A 14,747-nucleotide genomic window follows, 5' to 3' on the forward strand; every position below is an offset into this window, starting at 1 on the left:
CCTACACCTTTATAGTTTTTCCCCCGTTCTCTTAAAAACCTAGGAAATTAAATACAAAAGACAATGGTGAGTTAACCATTATTAAAGAAGTTGCACAGTTAAAATCATTAGAGTAATGAAATGCAGAGGTTGAAGGCAAGCTGTAAAAGGAAAAAAAATTAATGGATCTCTGCTTATTTCTGATATTAGAAATTCAAGTCCTGTGTCCTCCAAAAGACACTGATGACTGGAGGCCTAGGGCTGATCTAACCCAAGTTATGTCAGTTTATCAACCCTATGATAGTTGGGAGATGTGTGTCTCAGATTAGGAATTCCATTTTTGTTTTGTGAATGAGATTGTAATAGTTCTTGTGGATTAGTGCAGACAATTTGTAGCAGAACCTGGGTCTGGAAAACTGTGACAGAGCCTTCAAGGGATATCAACACTGAATGACTCGCCACTACAGGAACAATAGAGGTTCTACTAACAGGGAGACTGACTTTGAATGAACTCTACCTAGAAGCCTGGCAGGGGTTGAAGCCAAGAAATTCTCCAGTAGAACTGAATGGGCAAGAGAGTTGAAAGAATGTTTTAAAAGAAGACCACTCTGTAAAAAGGGGCCACCCCACGGTTACCAATATGGGCTGCTCCTGCTCTCTGGATGGACACATCTGTTATGACTGGATCCAACCACTGAATTCCATGTGCCTCTAAGCCCGTGGGTAAGAAGAGTTCACTGTTCCTAGCTAGGTTCCTCAGGCACACTCTGAGGCAGACTCTGTCTGACAGCCTTCTTGGGCAGTGAGACCTTGGAACCAGAGCAACAGCCCTCCTACCCCACTGCTTAGACAAATTCCTCCCCAGACTCCACCTTGGCTGTATGAACTCTGGTTTCCTAGTTATAACCTTCAGGGACAACGTAGCAGTAAAACAAAGGAGCTCAGGCTTTATAAAGGAGTTTCTTACACACCCTTTACTCTGTAACTCTCTTGTGCTGGTTTCAGATCTATGGAAAACAAACTGCTTCATGCTATCCCGTCTGATCTCACCGCTCCCAAGAGCCCTGGGTTTGGTCCGAGTCCTTAGGGCTCACCATCCCATTGGCCTTTCTGCTTCTGACAGTGGAGTGGACCCCTTCACAGAGAGCAGCTTCCTTGTAAAACTGTCTGTCATCTCTCTTACTAATGAGCTTCCTCCGCTGGGGAACGTCCAGTCTCCAAAACATACATGCTCTCTCAGCTTCTAGGTAGAGAGCCCATTCAAAGTCAGTGGCCCTGTTGGTAGAACCTAGAATGCTCTGCCACAGTTCCCCAGACACAGTTTCTGCTACAAAATGTAGCACTAATCCACAAGACTTGTTATCACACATGGCATTCACAAAACAAAAATGGAATTCCTAATCCAGCAGACACATACCCCAGTCTGTCACGGCGTTCTTGCATAGGCACTTAATTCAGTTTCAGTTGAGCTAAATAAATACCAGACACTCTTAAACGGAGAGAAGAGTGTCCACACAAGAAGGTGGGTGTGGTCTAACTACAGCAGTTTCAAACCCATTTAATTAAGTTGGTGTAAAATGTGTACAGACACAGCCCCAGTGAAATAACATCATGAAAGTGAGAGGAGTGAATGCTGAGTAATTGACAGACTGTTTGGAATTCTGTTTTTGTTTACACCTATTTAACACTAACAACCAATGAAAATTTGGGAGAAAGTCTGGACAGATTCAACAGCCCTTTTGCTGTGGTTTGAATGCATATCTCCTGACAACTCAAGAAGCCCTCTCACAAAAATCAAGGAAGGGCAGACTTAGCATTTCTGTTATTTCTAAAGTAAATAAGAAAAAACATTGACAAAAACCTACAAGTTTTCCCCTCCCCCCTTTTCTTCTAGGGCACAAGTGCAATGTTTAGAAATCCTTTACCAGTGACCTTTAAGGTTCCTACATAAGTGATAAATAACCCACATTACCAACACCGTATCTAGTATTTTCTTTTCTCATGTTCCTTGGGTCTAGCTCTATATTATATTTTAGACCACAAAATACAAAACATGCTACATAGCCCAGTTATTACTGGGGGAAGTTTGATTTTTGTATCTCTTGATATTGAGATTTTAACTGCTATATTTAATTGGTACTGAGATAACTGGGAAGTATGCAACATTGGGTATTGTGATCTGTTGTACCTTGTCATGACGTATCAGTAAGGACGTCTTTGATCCCAGCGTGGAAAGGATTCCAGCTATCTCCACAGCAATGTATCCAGCACCAACAATAACACTGTGCCTGAGGAAAACCAGCAAGATCACACATGCAGCAAGAGATGACAGAACAAACTTTTGGCACAGGTTCCTACCACTTGAACGAAGGGACATGATGTCTCCTGAATTCCAGGCACATCCTGGTTCTGGGCGTATTTCAGATGTGACTTTGCACCCCACAGCTAGTTCTATATTGCGTGTTCTATGACATGATCTCAGGCTCTAACTCCTCTACAGCCACTTTATTAACCTACTTTGTTAAGTATGTGCTACAAGGAAATCAACTCACAAAATGAGCTGTCTTACACTTCTGTTTTGATGGGAGTATTGATGTGGTTGCCATGACAGTTGTTTTTGGCTCACTTACAAAGCCATGACTTTATTAAGTCAATTTTCCCACAACCACACACACACACAAAGGAAGATGGAAAAGGAAAGATGTCATGTAAGGGTAAGACGCAGGGGTGTGGTTGCAGAGTAGTTATGCCAGGCAAAAGCTGGCATCGTCTCTTGGATAGGCAGAGACACTTGTCCATGGACACTGGGTCAAGCTGGAGTCCAGTGAGCTAGAGGCAGGCTCAGTGAAAAAGGCAAAGCAGCAGGATCAATCGAGGCAGCATTAGCCAAGCCATCAGGATCCTGTACAAGAGGGCTGAGCACAATGCAAATCCAGGAGCTGAGACTTGGTTGGCCTGCCATCCATTATTTTCTGCTCTAAGTGGTGACTCTAAGAAAAGCTAAAGCAAAGGCACAGGCACCAATACACAGAATGGAATGCTAAGCCCTGGATGGAGTCTTAATAGTTTCATAGCTTTCCCATATTCATGGGAATGAATCAGGCTCTCATGATCTGTCTTCCCATAATCCCCAAGGGCATCATCCATAAGCCTTATATCATTACAACCTCCTTCCTTCCTGAAGGCAGACTGTCAGCAGGTGGGTTCAGTTGTCACAACACATACTAGGGGGTAGTGGTACATGTACTCACTAGCCAGTATTTTAGTCATGGGGACCTTTCTTCTGGCTGTGAAAACTTCATGGGACCTCAACATGGCTTTAACAGTAGCTGGAGAGAATGTAGCAAAGCAATGCCAAATAGGTCACTCCTGCTTCTCAAAGGGCTTAGACAGCCTGAACTACTCTATTCAGTCACTGACACCTAAAACCTTGCAACCCATCAAGACCTGACTACAAGTGACAGATTCAGGTCTGAAAACTACCCAATCCTCTTGGGGTCAGGTCAGCTTTCTTGCTGCCCATGAGGTCAGCACAGCAGTGGCTACGTGCCCCACTTCTGCCACCTTGCTGCGCTGTGGAGTGAGCGTGCCAACAAGTTGCAATGCCTCTCCACAGCACGCAGAGTGCAGCAAGGCAGCAGCAGCTGCTGCCATGCCAGCCCCATGGGCAGGAGGCAGCTGGAGACACATCATGGACACAGGCCATGGGAAGCGGGAAGTCCCCACCAGGCCGAATCCCAAGGATAAAGTGGTGATGCTGATACAAATTCAGGAAGGAAGCGCTGGGTCCAAGTTGGCTGTGCCTGGGATGAGCTTTAATATTAGACCAAGCAGAACTCTACTGGCAACACTGATTGCTCTGAAAAACTGCTAGGGCATCAGCTGGATGTGAGTAGTAGTCAGTAAAGATTTCCCCATGAATCACATGCCAAACCATCAAGAAACACTTCTGTCCAACCCAGCAGCATGATGAAGTCTCTGCTCTATCAAGTGATGTTATAGGGAGACCATTCTGCCATGCTTCAACCATAACATACTGAAGAGAATCACTGTGCCCAAGAGATGGAAAAGTTGTAGCATGCAGACTGTATGGTATATTGTTTATCTGGGCAAGCAGGCACACAAATGTCAAACACAGACCCCACAAAAAACACAGTGCCTCTTTGCTGGTGTGGTCAGGCTCTCCTTCAATCATCATCAGCTTCTCAGACTCAAGTGCCATCACATAATTTACAGAAACAAAGTTGTACTTTTCATCACAAGTTCTCTCTACTCCCAAATACCTAAATCCTTTATTCTGAGAAACAGTGATGAGTGAAACATGAAGAACAAATACCCACACCAGCCGCTCAGGAGGCTCCAAGCAGAAGAAAATGACAGGGGTGGAATTTAAATAGATCTTGAACAGATGAAGGGCTGCAGATAACATGCAAGCAACTGGGAAGCAAAGCAGCTCTGAACAGGAGGATAGCCATGTTAGGACATCAGGGTAGGAACATATAGTGGAAATTAGAATGGCCTTTTTGGAATTGCTAATACAGAGGCTTAAGCAATTCCAGGCTCAACATCAGAGTCAAGGCAAGTAAGAAGAAGGGCTCAAATGAAACCTATGAGCTGCACCAGCTGAAGACAAAGGGGCAAATCATGGAACAGTCAACTTCAGTGACAACCTCCATCATATAGTTCACTAGAATCTTTACCTATATAGTCTGGTCAGGTGTCAAAACCGAGCAATCACCATGTGTTCAGACATTTTTTCCCCATTAATGCACTAGTGTCAGGTACTTGTTTTGTTTAAAAACAAGTTTCCCCATGAAAGGAGAATATCTGAAACTCTGTATAAAAGAGTTAACAACCAGCATTCTCCTACAAACAAAATTAAAAACAAGCAGCAATGATTGAAGCATTCTTGTGCTGTCCTAATGCAGTTACTTTAAAAACAAAACCAAAAAAACCCCCAAAAAACCCACACACAACTGTCATGCATTTTAATAAGCTCAAGGCAAGGGGTCAGAATCACCATTATCCCAGCCCTCATGTCGTCATTTATCCAAACACAGCAGGGTCTGAACAGCCACCTCTCTCATCAGGCAGCTTTTTATATCCGTTTTGCACAGGAATAAGTTACTGCACAAGGGGCAGGGCACAGCAAATTAGTCCTGCATGCGCTGGTGAGAGCATCCTAGGATAGCTGATTTTGCTACTGGTTTGCTTACCTGGGTAATTCTTCAAGTTCAAAAAACCCATCACTGGTGATTCCCAAGCTCACACCTGCAAGGTAAAGCACAATTTCACACAGAGCATGACACGCTCTCTCCCAGTAACAAAACTCTGTTTTTTCTTAGCAGAATGTGTGCATTTCAACACAATATTGTTTAGTTTGGATTTACATTTCTTGCTGTTCGCATTTATCAGCTTTACATACAAACCGACGCCGAGTGCATAAACATTTGACTTGTTTTTAAAGTTCATTTCCCCACTTCAATAGTGGAAGAGAAAGGGCACTCTTTAGTTTGCAAAACTGAGTTTAGGATTGGAAAAAAGCATTGTAAGCAGAGCTTGAAAAATTTCCCAGACACCTACTTGCCCAAAGAGACTATATGCCTAAACGCACCATAAGAGCCATGTCCCTAAAGGTACACTTATTTCATTTGCATTGACACATTTTCACTCTTCCCATTTAATCAGTTTGACCACCCCACAAAAATCAACTCAACTCCACTTGTTCCTCCTCAAATCCAAACAATCCTGCTCCCTTTACTCCCTCAGAAACGCCAATTCTGTTAATCCCAATCAATGCCATCTCTCTCAAAAAAAAAATCAACTCTGCTTCCTCCTCTCTGTAAAAGTGTCAGTCAGTACTGTCCCCACAGCTCTACAGCCTTGTCTTCACTCGTAAAGAAGGTGTATTTTAACGTGTTAGCTCCCACACATTACAAGCCTAGTGTAGTTGTAGTTTTAACACCAACAGTCACTCTGTTAGCTGGTGGAGGCGAACACTAGGATTGTAATGGGTTACCTATCAGGCTTTAAACACACGTTTTCCTAGTGCAGTCTTTCCACTGACTCCAGCAAGCTTTGGATCAGACCTCTTTCTATGCTGGCCAAGGTTCCATTTATAAGAGGCAGGAAACAGTACAATGCTGAGGACAAATGTGCTTTCTAAGGGTACATTCTGTATAGACTACTGAGGGCCAGAGAGGCTAGGGCATTCTGGAGCTGTACTATTTGCACTGGAAAAATAGCAAGTCCTGCTGTAACTCAAGTGAAATCTTCCCCTCCAGGAGTACTTGCCTGCCACGATGCTGATCACATTATTTAAAAAGACTTACCAGGGACTTCACTTTCATGAGGCAGTGATGGTCGCCCCCCTGTAGCTATCAGGATGTGAGGAGCAGTGTATTTTTTACCACTGACTTCTACTGTAGGCTCAGGATCGGATGTAAAAATGGCATGGCCATGAATGGTTTCTATGTGAGCCTACAAAAACAAATTTTAGATTGTACTATCATTCCATAAATCACAGAACCAGATGCTAGAGAAAGAATGAACCTATTAGGCCACCTACTCTACTTCCCTGACTATACAGCATTCTTCCCTAATTAGCAAAGCAGAAGACAAAACTATTAAGGCAGAAAAGTAGCAAGCAAGCTCTCTGATTCAGCATTTCAATTTCTGAAAAGTGCTACCCAAAGAGCTACATTTTCAAATGTACTTAACTATTGTCGGTGCCCACATGGGACACCACAAGAGAGCCTCACCTACAGAAAGTGCTCAGGAACAAAACCACCCTTTGAAAATCAGGCTCCTTTATGATAACCCACATGGGCACCCAAAAATTGAGTCAGTTTAAAAACGTAGGCCTATGTTCATCTAGTAAACTGAAAGGTTTCTAAATAGAATGGAAGCCTTCAATCTACATCAGAAGCCACTGTATGTCTTGGAGAGCTAATGAAGCTCAAACTCCGGCAGCTAAAACATGACTAAGCTGGTAAGAAACAGTTACTTACTGTAACTGTAGCTCTTCAGGATGTGATGCAGACATGTATTCCACTCTAAGTATGCGCATCAGAGCCAGAGAATTGTGCCTACCCAAACAAGGGTAGTGCTTACACCTTGTGGCCATAACCCTTCCCCTGGCTATATGAGGTGACCCCCATAAGCTCCTTTGCACCAACTCCCAGAGACTAGACTCCAGTGCAGAGGGGTCTGCTTGACATCTCAAAAAATCATTGTTACAGTAAGTAACCGTTTCTTCTTCAAGTAGGTGCAGCTGTGAACGCTTTAGGTGACACACAAGCAGTACTCACAGGGAATGGGCCTTGGAGTCTATTTAAACAAGGACTGCAGGACCACCTTCCCAAAGTCTACATCTGCTCTGGATGCTGCAGTAATGGCATCGTGATTTGTAAATGTACATATTGATGACCATGTGGCAGCCCTGCAAATAACCAATATTGAGACATCACTTAAGAATGCTAGTGATGTAGCTTGTGCTCTCATAGAATGAGCTCGCTCACGCAGAGGGGGCGTAGCCAAAGCTGTTTCATATGCAATCTTGATGCAGAAAGATAGATTGCTCCCGCTCATGACGGGCAACGTTTAAACCCCAGTTTTAAGGGGAATACTTAACTAAACGTAACTAATACTTAATCTAACACACACGAAGGGAACTACTAATGACATATAAACTAGAAAATGACATGAAAAATAGAGAACAATTGTGAGGTTAGCCACACAGAGCTCTGACTCCAGCCACAGGTGGTAAGAAGGAATTGAGGAAGGTCAGAGCAGTGCCACCTTATGTAGACAGAAGAAGGGCTATGGCCATGAGCGCCATCCCTCTATGGATATTGCTAGGCAAAATTCTCCAGGTCCATTGCACTCAGCGTGCACAAACACCTAAGTGGAAAATGGCTGCATCTATTCAAAGTGTGCACCATCACCTTACACATTGGGGTATAGGAGGAAAAAATGGTTTTCACTGTTTCGCGAAGTGGGAATCATGCTTACAGCCAAAGACATGTGCTTTGACCCAGGAGAAGGGTTTTTACAACTACTGGGAAAGAAACCTATATATATATATATATATATATATATATATATATATATATATATATATATATCAAAGACCAAGTCAAACTCTCTTAGAAAGCCTTCCTTACGTTGTGGGAAAATATGACAGTTTACAGGGGCATAGAAGAGGCTCTAATTTTAGAAACGTTTCATGTACAAGTAGTAAGTTTACAAACCTTATTTAAGTTATTTTGATAGATGTTATTCAGGCGGCTCACATAAGCATCACGCTTTTCTTTAATCACTCTGCAATAAAATGAGTCACTGTCACTACATAAGATTTTTCTCGCTGCTAATAAGAATACACAGCAAAAAAAAAAGGGAATTAGCTTTAAAATTCAATCTCATTAGATATGGAAACATATAAAGCTCATGGGATAAAGTCAGTGAAAACACTGCAGGGGTGTGTAAGGTGACCGGGAAAGTTTCAGGTGCACGGAGCAAACGCAGCTGGGCTCAACCACTCAGCCCAATGAAACAAACCACTATGTAGCTGGTGATGTCATTAATGACAAGATATTTTCTTGAGGAAAGCCCAGAGCCTGCTGGCAGACGACTCCCCATTTTGTATGGCACTGGCAATGCTGGCCTATGTGCCCAGACATTTCACACTGGCTATGAGGGACATGGAACCAGACTGCAAGCAACTGAGTAAGCCTTGTTCCTTCCCTACTGCAGCTAGGACATTGAAGGGACATGCTCACAGGAGGCTGTGAGAGAACTGCTTATACATAAAGAACATGTAATATTTACTTAAAATGTAGTGCTTTAAAAACACATTCGCTTGCAGACTGTCACCTGGAATACTGAATCTTAGACTTACCGCCAGTTAAACTTCACATCAGATGTTTCAAAGCCATAATCGGCATGATCATGGATGAATTCAAAGTGGACAGCTGTGTTCCACATCACCTGTCGCAGAGGCAAAGAGAGGCAAAGAGAACAGTAACTGAGCACAGCATGAATGAAAAAAGCATGAATTGTGTCATCAATTTAAGATGGTTTGGGTGGAACAACTTAGTTCCATGCATTACTATTTTAAAAAGGCATTACTTTATAACTAAGGGCTATGTTGGGCTTTAAAGGCCCCAAAGCCATGCAGTAGGATGCTCCTGGAGACTGTGTGCATGAGACTGGTACAGTCTGCTCTGCAGGAGCACGGCCATCACTGCACCATGCACTTGCCCCAGTTTAGGCCTAGCTCTGCTGGCTAGTACAAGGATGGGAGAATTTATAGTCCTACTCCTTTTCCTTGGGGAGACTAGCACCACTGTCTGAATCGCCCTTTGTTCACCTTGACCGCAAGGAGTCAATTGTGTCTGGCCCCTGTGCAGGAGCATGGAGGAGGAAGGCTCCTGGCACTATATTCCACCCTTTGTGCATTCACATAGTGCTAGACAATCTAATCAACAAGGATTTGGAGGAGATGCCTCTTCTCTAAGGCACTACTTAATTTGCAATACTGCAGATATTGCAGATCCTGCAATATTAGGCTTCCACTGCAATTTTGAAGGCTGAAGGGGCCGCTATCAGCCCTTTTCCAAATTACTGCAATAATAAATTGCTTTTCTGCAATTTTCCATGGCCTGTCCACAACTCAGCTGCAATTTTTTGACAATCATCCCGTGATTCAAGTAGGGCTTTATTTATACATGAAGCACTTTGAATTTCTACACACTGTAGTGTATGGGAAAGCGGTCTATTTTTTCCAATGTGTATCTCTCCATCTCTCATCACCCTTGAAATAGTACCATAGGAAAGCACAATGTTCTGTATCTTGCACGATCAGTTCAACCCAAAGGGTGCAGACTTAACTATAATCAATGCATGTGTTTTTGAAGTCCAGCACAATCTATTCAAATGCTTTCTGAAACACTGCTGACTCTGATTATAGCTTTAGGTACCTCTTCAAAATGATGGCCTGTTTTGAATTAATCATTCATAAAATGCTTTTGTGAGACTAAGGAAAATACTAGAACAACAAATTCTGCTCACAGACACCTTGGTGTAACCTCACTAATGCCAAAGGGTCTTCATCCATGGGCCAAAAGCAGTTTTCCTTTAGATATTCATTTTATCTAGGAACAGTCTAACCAGTCTACTCGGCCTTAGATAAATAAGCAAAGTAAGGACTGTAGAGTGGAGTATTTTTGCAGGTGCCCTTCACAGTAGCCGCACCGTATTAACTTTATCTACTGTCCCAACAACATCTGTGTTGTGAAGAATTTGATGCAGATACATTCATTTCAGCACATGGACAAAATGAAAGAAGACAAAAAAAAACCTACCTTTTTTGGTACACAGCCAACATTCACCTAAGAGAGAAGAATATAAAGTCTAAGTGTTGCTTTTATTATCATAATGACACATGTAGACAACGGTAAGTCTACTAACTGAAGATTCCCAAAACTGAGGTGCAGAATTGGCATTTCTCCGTCCCCCAAAAGAAAAAAAAATAGAGAATTTGTCCCTCTACAATGCAGAAATATCAAAGTCATCTCACGTTGGGCAAAGACTGCAGTTCCTAAAAGCAAATTTAGAGGTTCCAATCCCACAGGGCTGACTCACCCCTTCACTCTTCTGAGGTAGATTAAAAAACACAAATAGTGCTCAAATTAAAGGTGTTGTCTTTCAGTGGATTCTTAACAGGATTTCCTGTCTACTCAGCCTGGACAGTAAAGATTAAACAGCACTTTAAGGAACAAGAATGCAGCTCAGTGTCCTCAGCTAATACTTCCCCTCTCCCCAATACTGTGTAACCTTTGAGGGCGTAGCCATAGCATCAGAGCACAGAACTGGAAGCCAGCGTTGGGTTCTAATCTCAGTTCTGTCATTAGCTCTCTCAATGAACCCCTTGTATCTGTTTCTCCAACTTAAAAAAAAAAAGTCACTATGCTAATATTGCTCTGATGTCTTTAAAACAATCAATAAAAAATCAATGATTTAAAAAAAGTCGATTACTTTTATTTAAATCGGATTTTTTTTTTAAATCAATAAAATACTAAATTTCTCACTCATTTAAAAAATTACAGTTACAACTAAATCTCATCACAAACATGCTAAGCCTACACTTACAGTCTCATAAAAATGAATGAATGGCTCTAGTCTGTCCAGCCAAACTACCAGCTCTTGCTTCTTGAAAGTTCTGGGCTTTCAGTTTCTGTTTCTCAGCAGACTAAAGTCACGTGCAAAAAAAGACAACAAGCTGGATAGGATTGCTGTTGTTCTGTGCTTATGTGGTGGTGGAGCTGGGCCAACCAAGGCAGAGGAGTTAGTTAAGACACTGTCTTAAAGACAGAGAGACAAACAATGGAGGCAGAGTAGAAAGGAACAGTGGAGTCAACTGGAAAGAAAAAGGGAAGACATTATTCAGTACACACACAGCTTCCTATATTCCCCCTTCCACTTTTGCCACAGTTGAAAGAGCAGGAAAACTCATATTTCTGTTTTAGTCTATGAATAAAAATGACAGTGCGAGTGGGGAAGATGAGAGCTAGTTGTAGAAGTATTAAGGACAGCGTTCGTTTAGTGTTGTGATGACTTGTCAGAGTTAATAAAATTTGAAAATTTAAAATAAAAAAGTTTAAGGACAGCCATCAGCTGGTAACTCAGGAGAGTTGCAAATTGGAAACATTTATGTAACATTTAAGATTTAGTTTAATAAACTATAAGTGCTTTTGTATTTGTGTGTGATTTAGTTCTTACCATTCCTAATGTACTGCTGCTGCATCTGCAGCTTGACATAGGTGATGATTATTATGTACTATTTCCTAAATTAATAAAAATCAAGTTATCTAAAAAATTACACAAAGTATGCTCTCCTAGATGTTGTCAGATGCTGTACTGAGTTGTAAATTAACGTTTTAGTGATCAAGTTTGCACCACTGTTTAAGAAATATGTGAAGAAGTATCAGTGGGAAACTTGATTTAAAATCAATGATTTTCATTTGGTCATTTAAATCATTTTGATTTAAATCAATCCACCTTACTTTAAAATTACAGGATCCGCTTCTGTAGATTTGTGAACTTCTGCGCTTCACACAAATTTATACTAAACACAATGCCAGCAAACTCACGAACATATCTTTGGGGTGATAAGTAGTTGTACACAAAGCTATATGCCCAGGTCCCAGTCTAACTGCATAAAACTGCAAGATTGGCATCTTGCCCTTGGCTCACAGTGGAAACAGCTGAAGGGATGCACTCAGAGAGGTAAGAAAGCTCCAAACCAAGATACTTCCCAAACAGACCTGTTTAAACCAATCATCAGGAAGCCACTCCCTTCTTTTACTATCAGATTTATGCAATGCTAGTTTGTTCATCCCTCAAAGTAACAGTATTTCCTGTTTTTACTAGCTGGCAAGTGACACAGAATTTACCTGACCTTGTTTTTAGGAGTGGCAAAGGCACAGGAAATCCTAGGAGCTCACAAGATATTTTTCATGTACTCTACAATGCTGCCTTTACTGCCATCTGAAAATAAAGATTTTTCCTTCCAGTTAGTGGCCCTATAATTCAAATTTTATTCATATTTTCCATGAAAAATTTTCTTCCGAAGGAGCTTCAGCAAAACTTTGCAGCCTGTTTCCTGTCAAAAAGCAAGCAAGAACAATACATACTGTACAGATCTACCACTGAAGGAAAGGTACTTCAATATACTTAAACACTTTTTCAGGAGAATCTGAAAATGTAAGTGCATTAAAATGCCTTCAGTTGCTCTGAAACACAGCTCTGTACTCTGCTATATTCCCTTCATCTCTACTCTTTGCTTTTGCCTGCATAAGTAATATATTTGTTTTGTAGCGTACCCTTTTATCTGAAAAACACAAATCCTGTATCTTCTGTGAACCTGATCCTCAGCTGGTATGTACTGGTTACACCAATTACGTCAAACTGGCCCTGGAAGTCAGAAATAAGCTGACCCTGGCACTGCTTTAATACCGACTTCTGGAGAAATCTGAGTTTGGTAACCTGCCACTGAAGTTACACTGGATTTCATCGGTATAAAAGGCTTTATATTCAGGACTTGATTCTATTCTTAGAAAGATAAGCAACTCTCTCTCAAATGTATGCTGATTTTACAAGATACATTAAGATGAGTCTACCTCAGAGAAAAAAAATCAGTATTTTTTTTTTAAATAAGCCAACATTTTCTAATTAACTGGAGCAACAGAGCAGAGAACACCGCTCATTTGCAATTCTGTAAATCTATGCAAACTAAGGTGCTGGAAAGAGTTCTGTTGTGTTATGAATACAAACAAATCATCTTAAAATTGGTTGTCTGATATTTGGTGCAGGGACTGTCTCCTCCGATGCTTGGAGAATCTAGCACAACAGGATGCTGATCCCACCTGAGACCTCGACAGTCTAGGTCCTACAATATTATAAACAACATCAGCACCACACAAAAACCAGGAAATTCCTGGTCTTTCTTGGCTTTTGTCAGTTTGTTTCACACACTTTAAAATGAATCAGGCTGAAAATTAATTTCTAACATTTTTTTCTAAATACATCCTCCTTCCTAAAATAAATAAAAGAGGACAATGGGCACTTGACTATGCAGCTGACTTGGAAAAAGTTTGACCTGTATGGGTCCTTTCCCCTTGTAGGCATGTAAGGAACCATGACTATTGTGAAAATTCAGTAATACAAAACCTCTACTGGTGAAGAAAGATGTGTGACCAAGATGAGTTGTGCAATACCTGACAACACAGCTTTTGGTTGGAGGACCTGCAAGCATTTTCTCTGTGTGACAGACTTTGCAATAAAAAAACGAGGTATTGGCACCACTAATCTGATGCCTATGGAGCAAGGGTGGCATTCTCCTGACCACCCTTCTAAAAAGGCACAACAAGCTCTGTAGAGAAAACCCCAGCTAGCCCAGAGATTTTACTTATCAGAGCTCCTCTCTGTAGCATCGTCTTACGCTGTCCTTCCCAGCCACACACCCCTCCCCGCGAACCCCCCAGCCTCATCCATCCACACCCATCACCTCAGCCCAGCCCCACCTGTCCACACACACGCACCGCCAGCCTCCGCACCCTGCCCCCCGAACCACATCTGTCCACACAACCCTCAGCCCAGCCCTATCTGTCCACACACACACCAGTTCCCCCGAACCACATCTGTCCACACACACCCCTCACCTCAGCCCAGCCCCACCTGTCCACACACACCGCCAGGCTCCGCACCCTGCCCCCCTCCCGAACCACATCTGTCCACACAACACTCGCCCAGCCCAGCCACATCTGTCCACACACACACACCCCACCAGTCCCCCCGAACCACATCTGTCCACACACACCCCTCACCTCAGCCCAGCCCAGCCCTATCTGTCCACACACACCGCCAGCCCCCGCACCCTCACCCACCACATCCATCCACACACCCCCAGTCCCCGCCCCGCAGCCGCCGCCGCCCGGTCCCGCGCACTCACGCAGGTGCCCCCCAGGCGCTGATGCTCCACCACAGCCACGCGAGCCCCGAGCTCCGCCGCGCGCCGCGCGCTCGCCAGCCCGCCCGAGCCGCCCCCCAGCACCAGATAGTCGAAGGCGGCAGCCATGGCTCGAGGTGGCAAGGAGCGCAGCGCGGTCATTGAGTGAGTCCCGGCCCCGGAACAAGAGGCTGGGGGCGGGGCTGCTGAGTCATGGTGACAGGGAGGAAGCGGCGCCGGCGGCTGGGCTGGGCAGGGC

At 43.0% G+C, this 14,747-nt stretch overlaps 1 protein-coding gene across 2 annotated transcripts in view; it reads right to left on the reverse strand.

Annotated features, from left to right (window-relative positions):
- Positions 1–14,747, reverse strand: part of GSR (glutathione-disulfide reductase) — a 37,716-nt gene extending 22,969 nt beyond the window's left edge. The window contains exons 1-8 of one of the 2 annotated variants that reach the window (XM_067556960.1): positions 14,492–14,625; positions 11,131–11,398; positions 10,344–10,370; positions 8,879–8,967; positions 8,232–8,301; positions 6,312–6,459; positions 5,196–5,250; positions 2,168–2,267 (exon numbers count right to left, since the gene is read on the reverse strand). In XM_067556960.1, the coding sequence (XP_067413061.1) occupies positions 2,168–2,267; positions 5,196–5,250; positions 6,312–6,459; positions 8,232–8,301; positions 8,879–8,964 (459 nt within the window). In that variant the 5' untranslated portion in view covers positions 8,965–8,967; positions 10,344–10,370; positions 11,131–11,398; positions 14,492–14,625. Of the gene's footprint in view, positions 1–2,167; positions 2,268–5,195; positions 5,251–6,311; positions 6,460–8,231; positions 8,302–8,878; positions 8,968–10,343; positions 10,371–11,130; positions 11,399–14,491 lie in introns of both variants that reach the window. The other variant, XM_067556959.1, reaches the window with a different exon arrangement.

The sequence above is a fragment of the Emydura macquarii genome, unplaced genomic scaffold (assembly GCF_026122565.2).
Source record: "Emydura macquarii macquarii isolate MOO-44397 ecotype Brisbane River unplaced genomic scaffold, CSIRO-AGI_Emac_v2 contig_1790, whole genome shotgun sequence".
NCBI lineage: Eukaryota > Metazoa > Chordata > Testudines > Chelidae > Emydura > Emydura macquarii.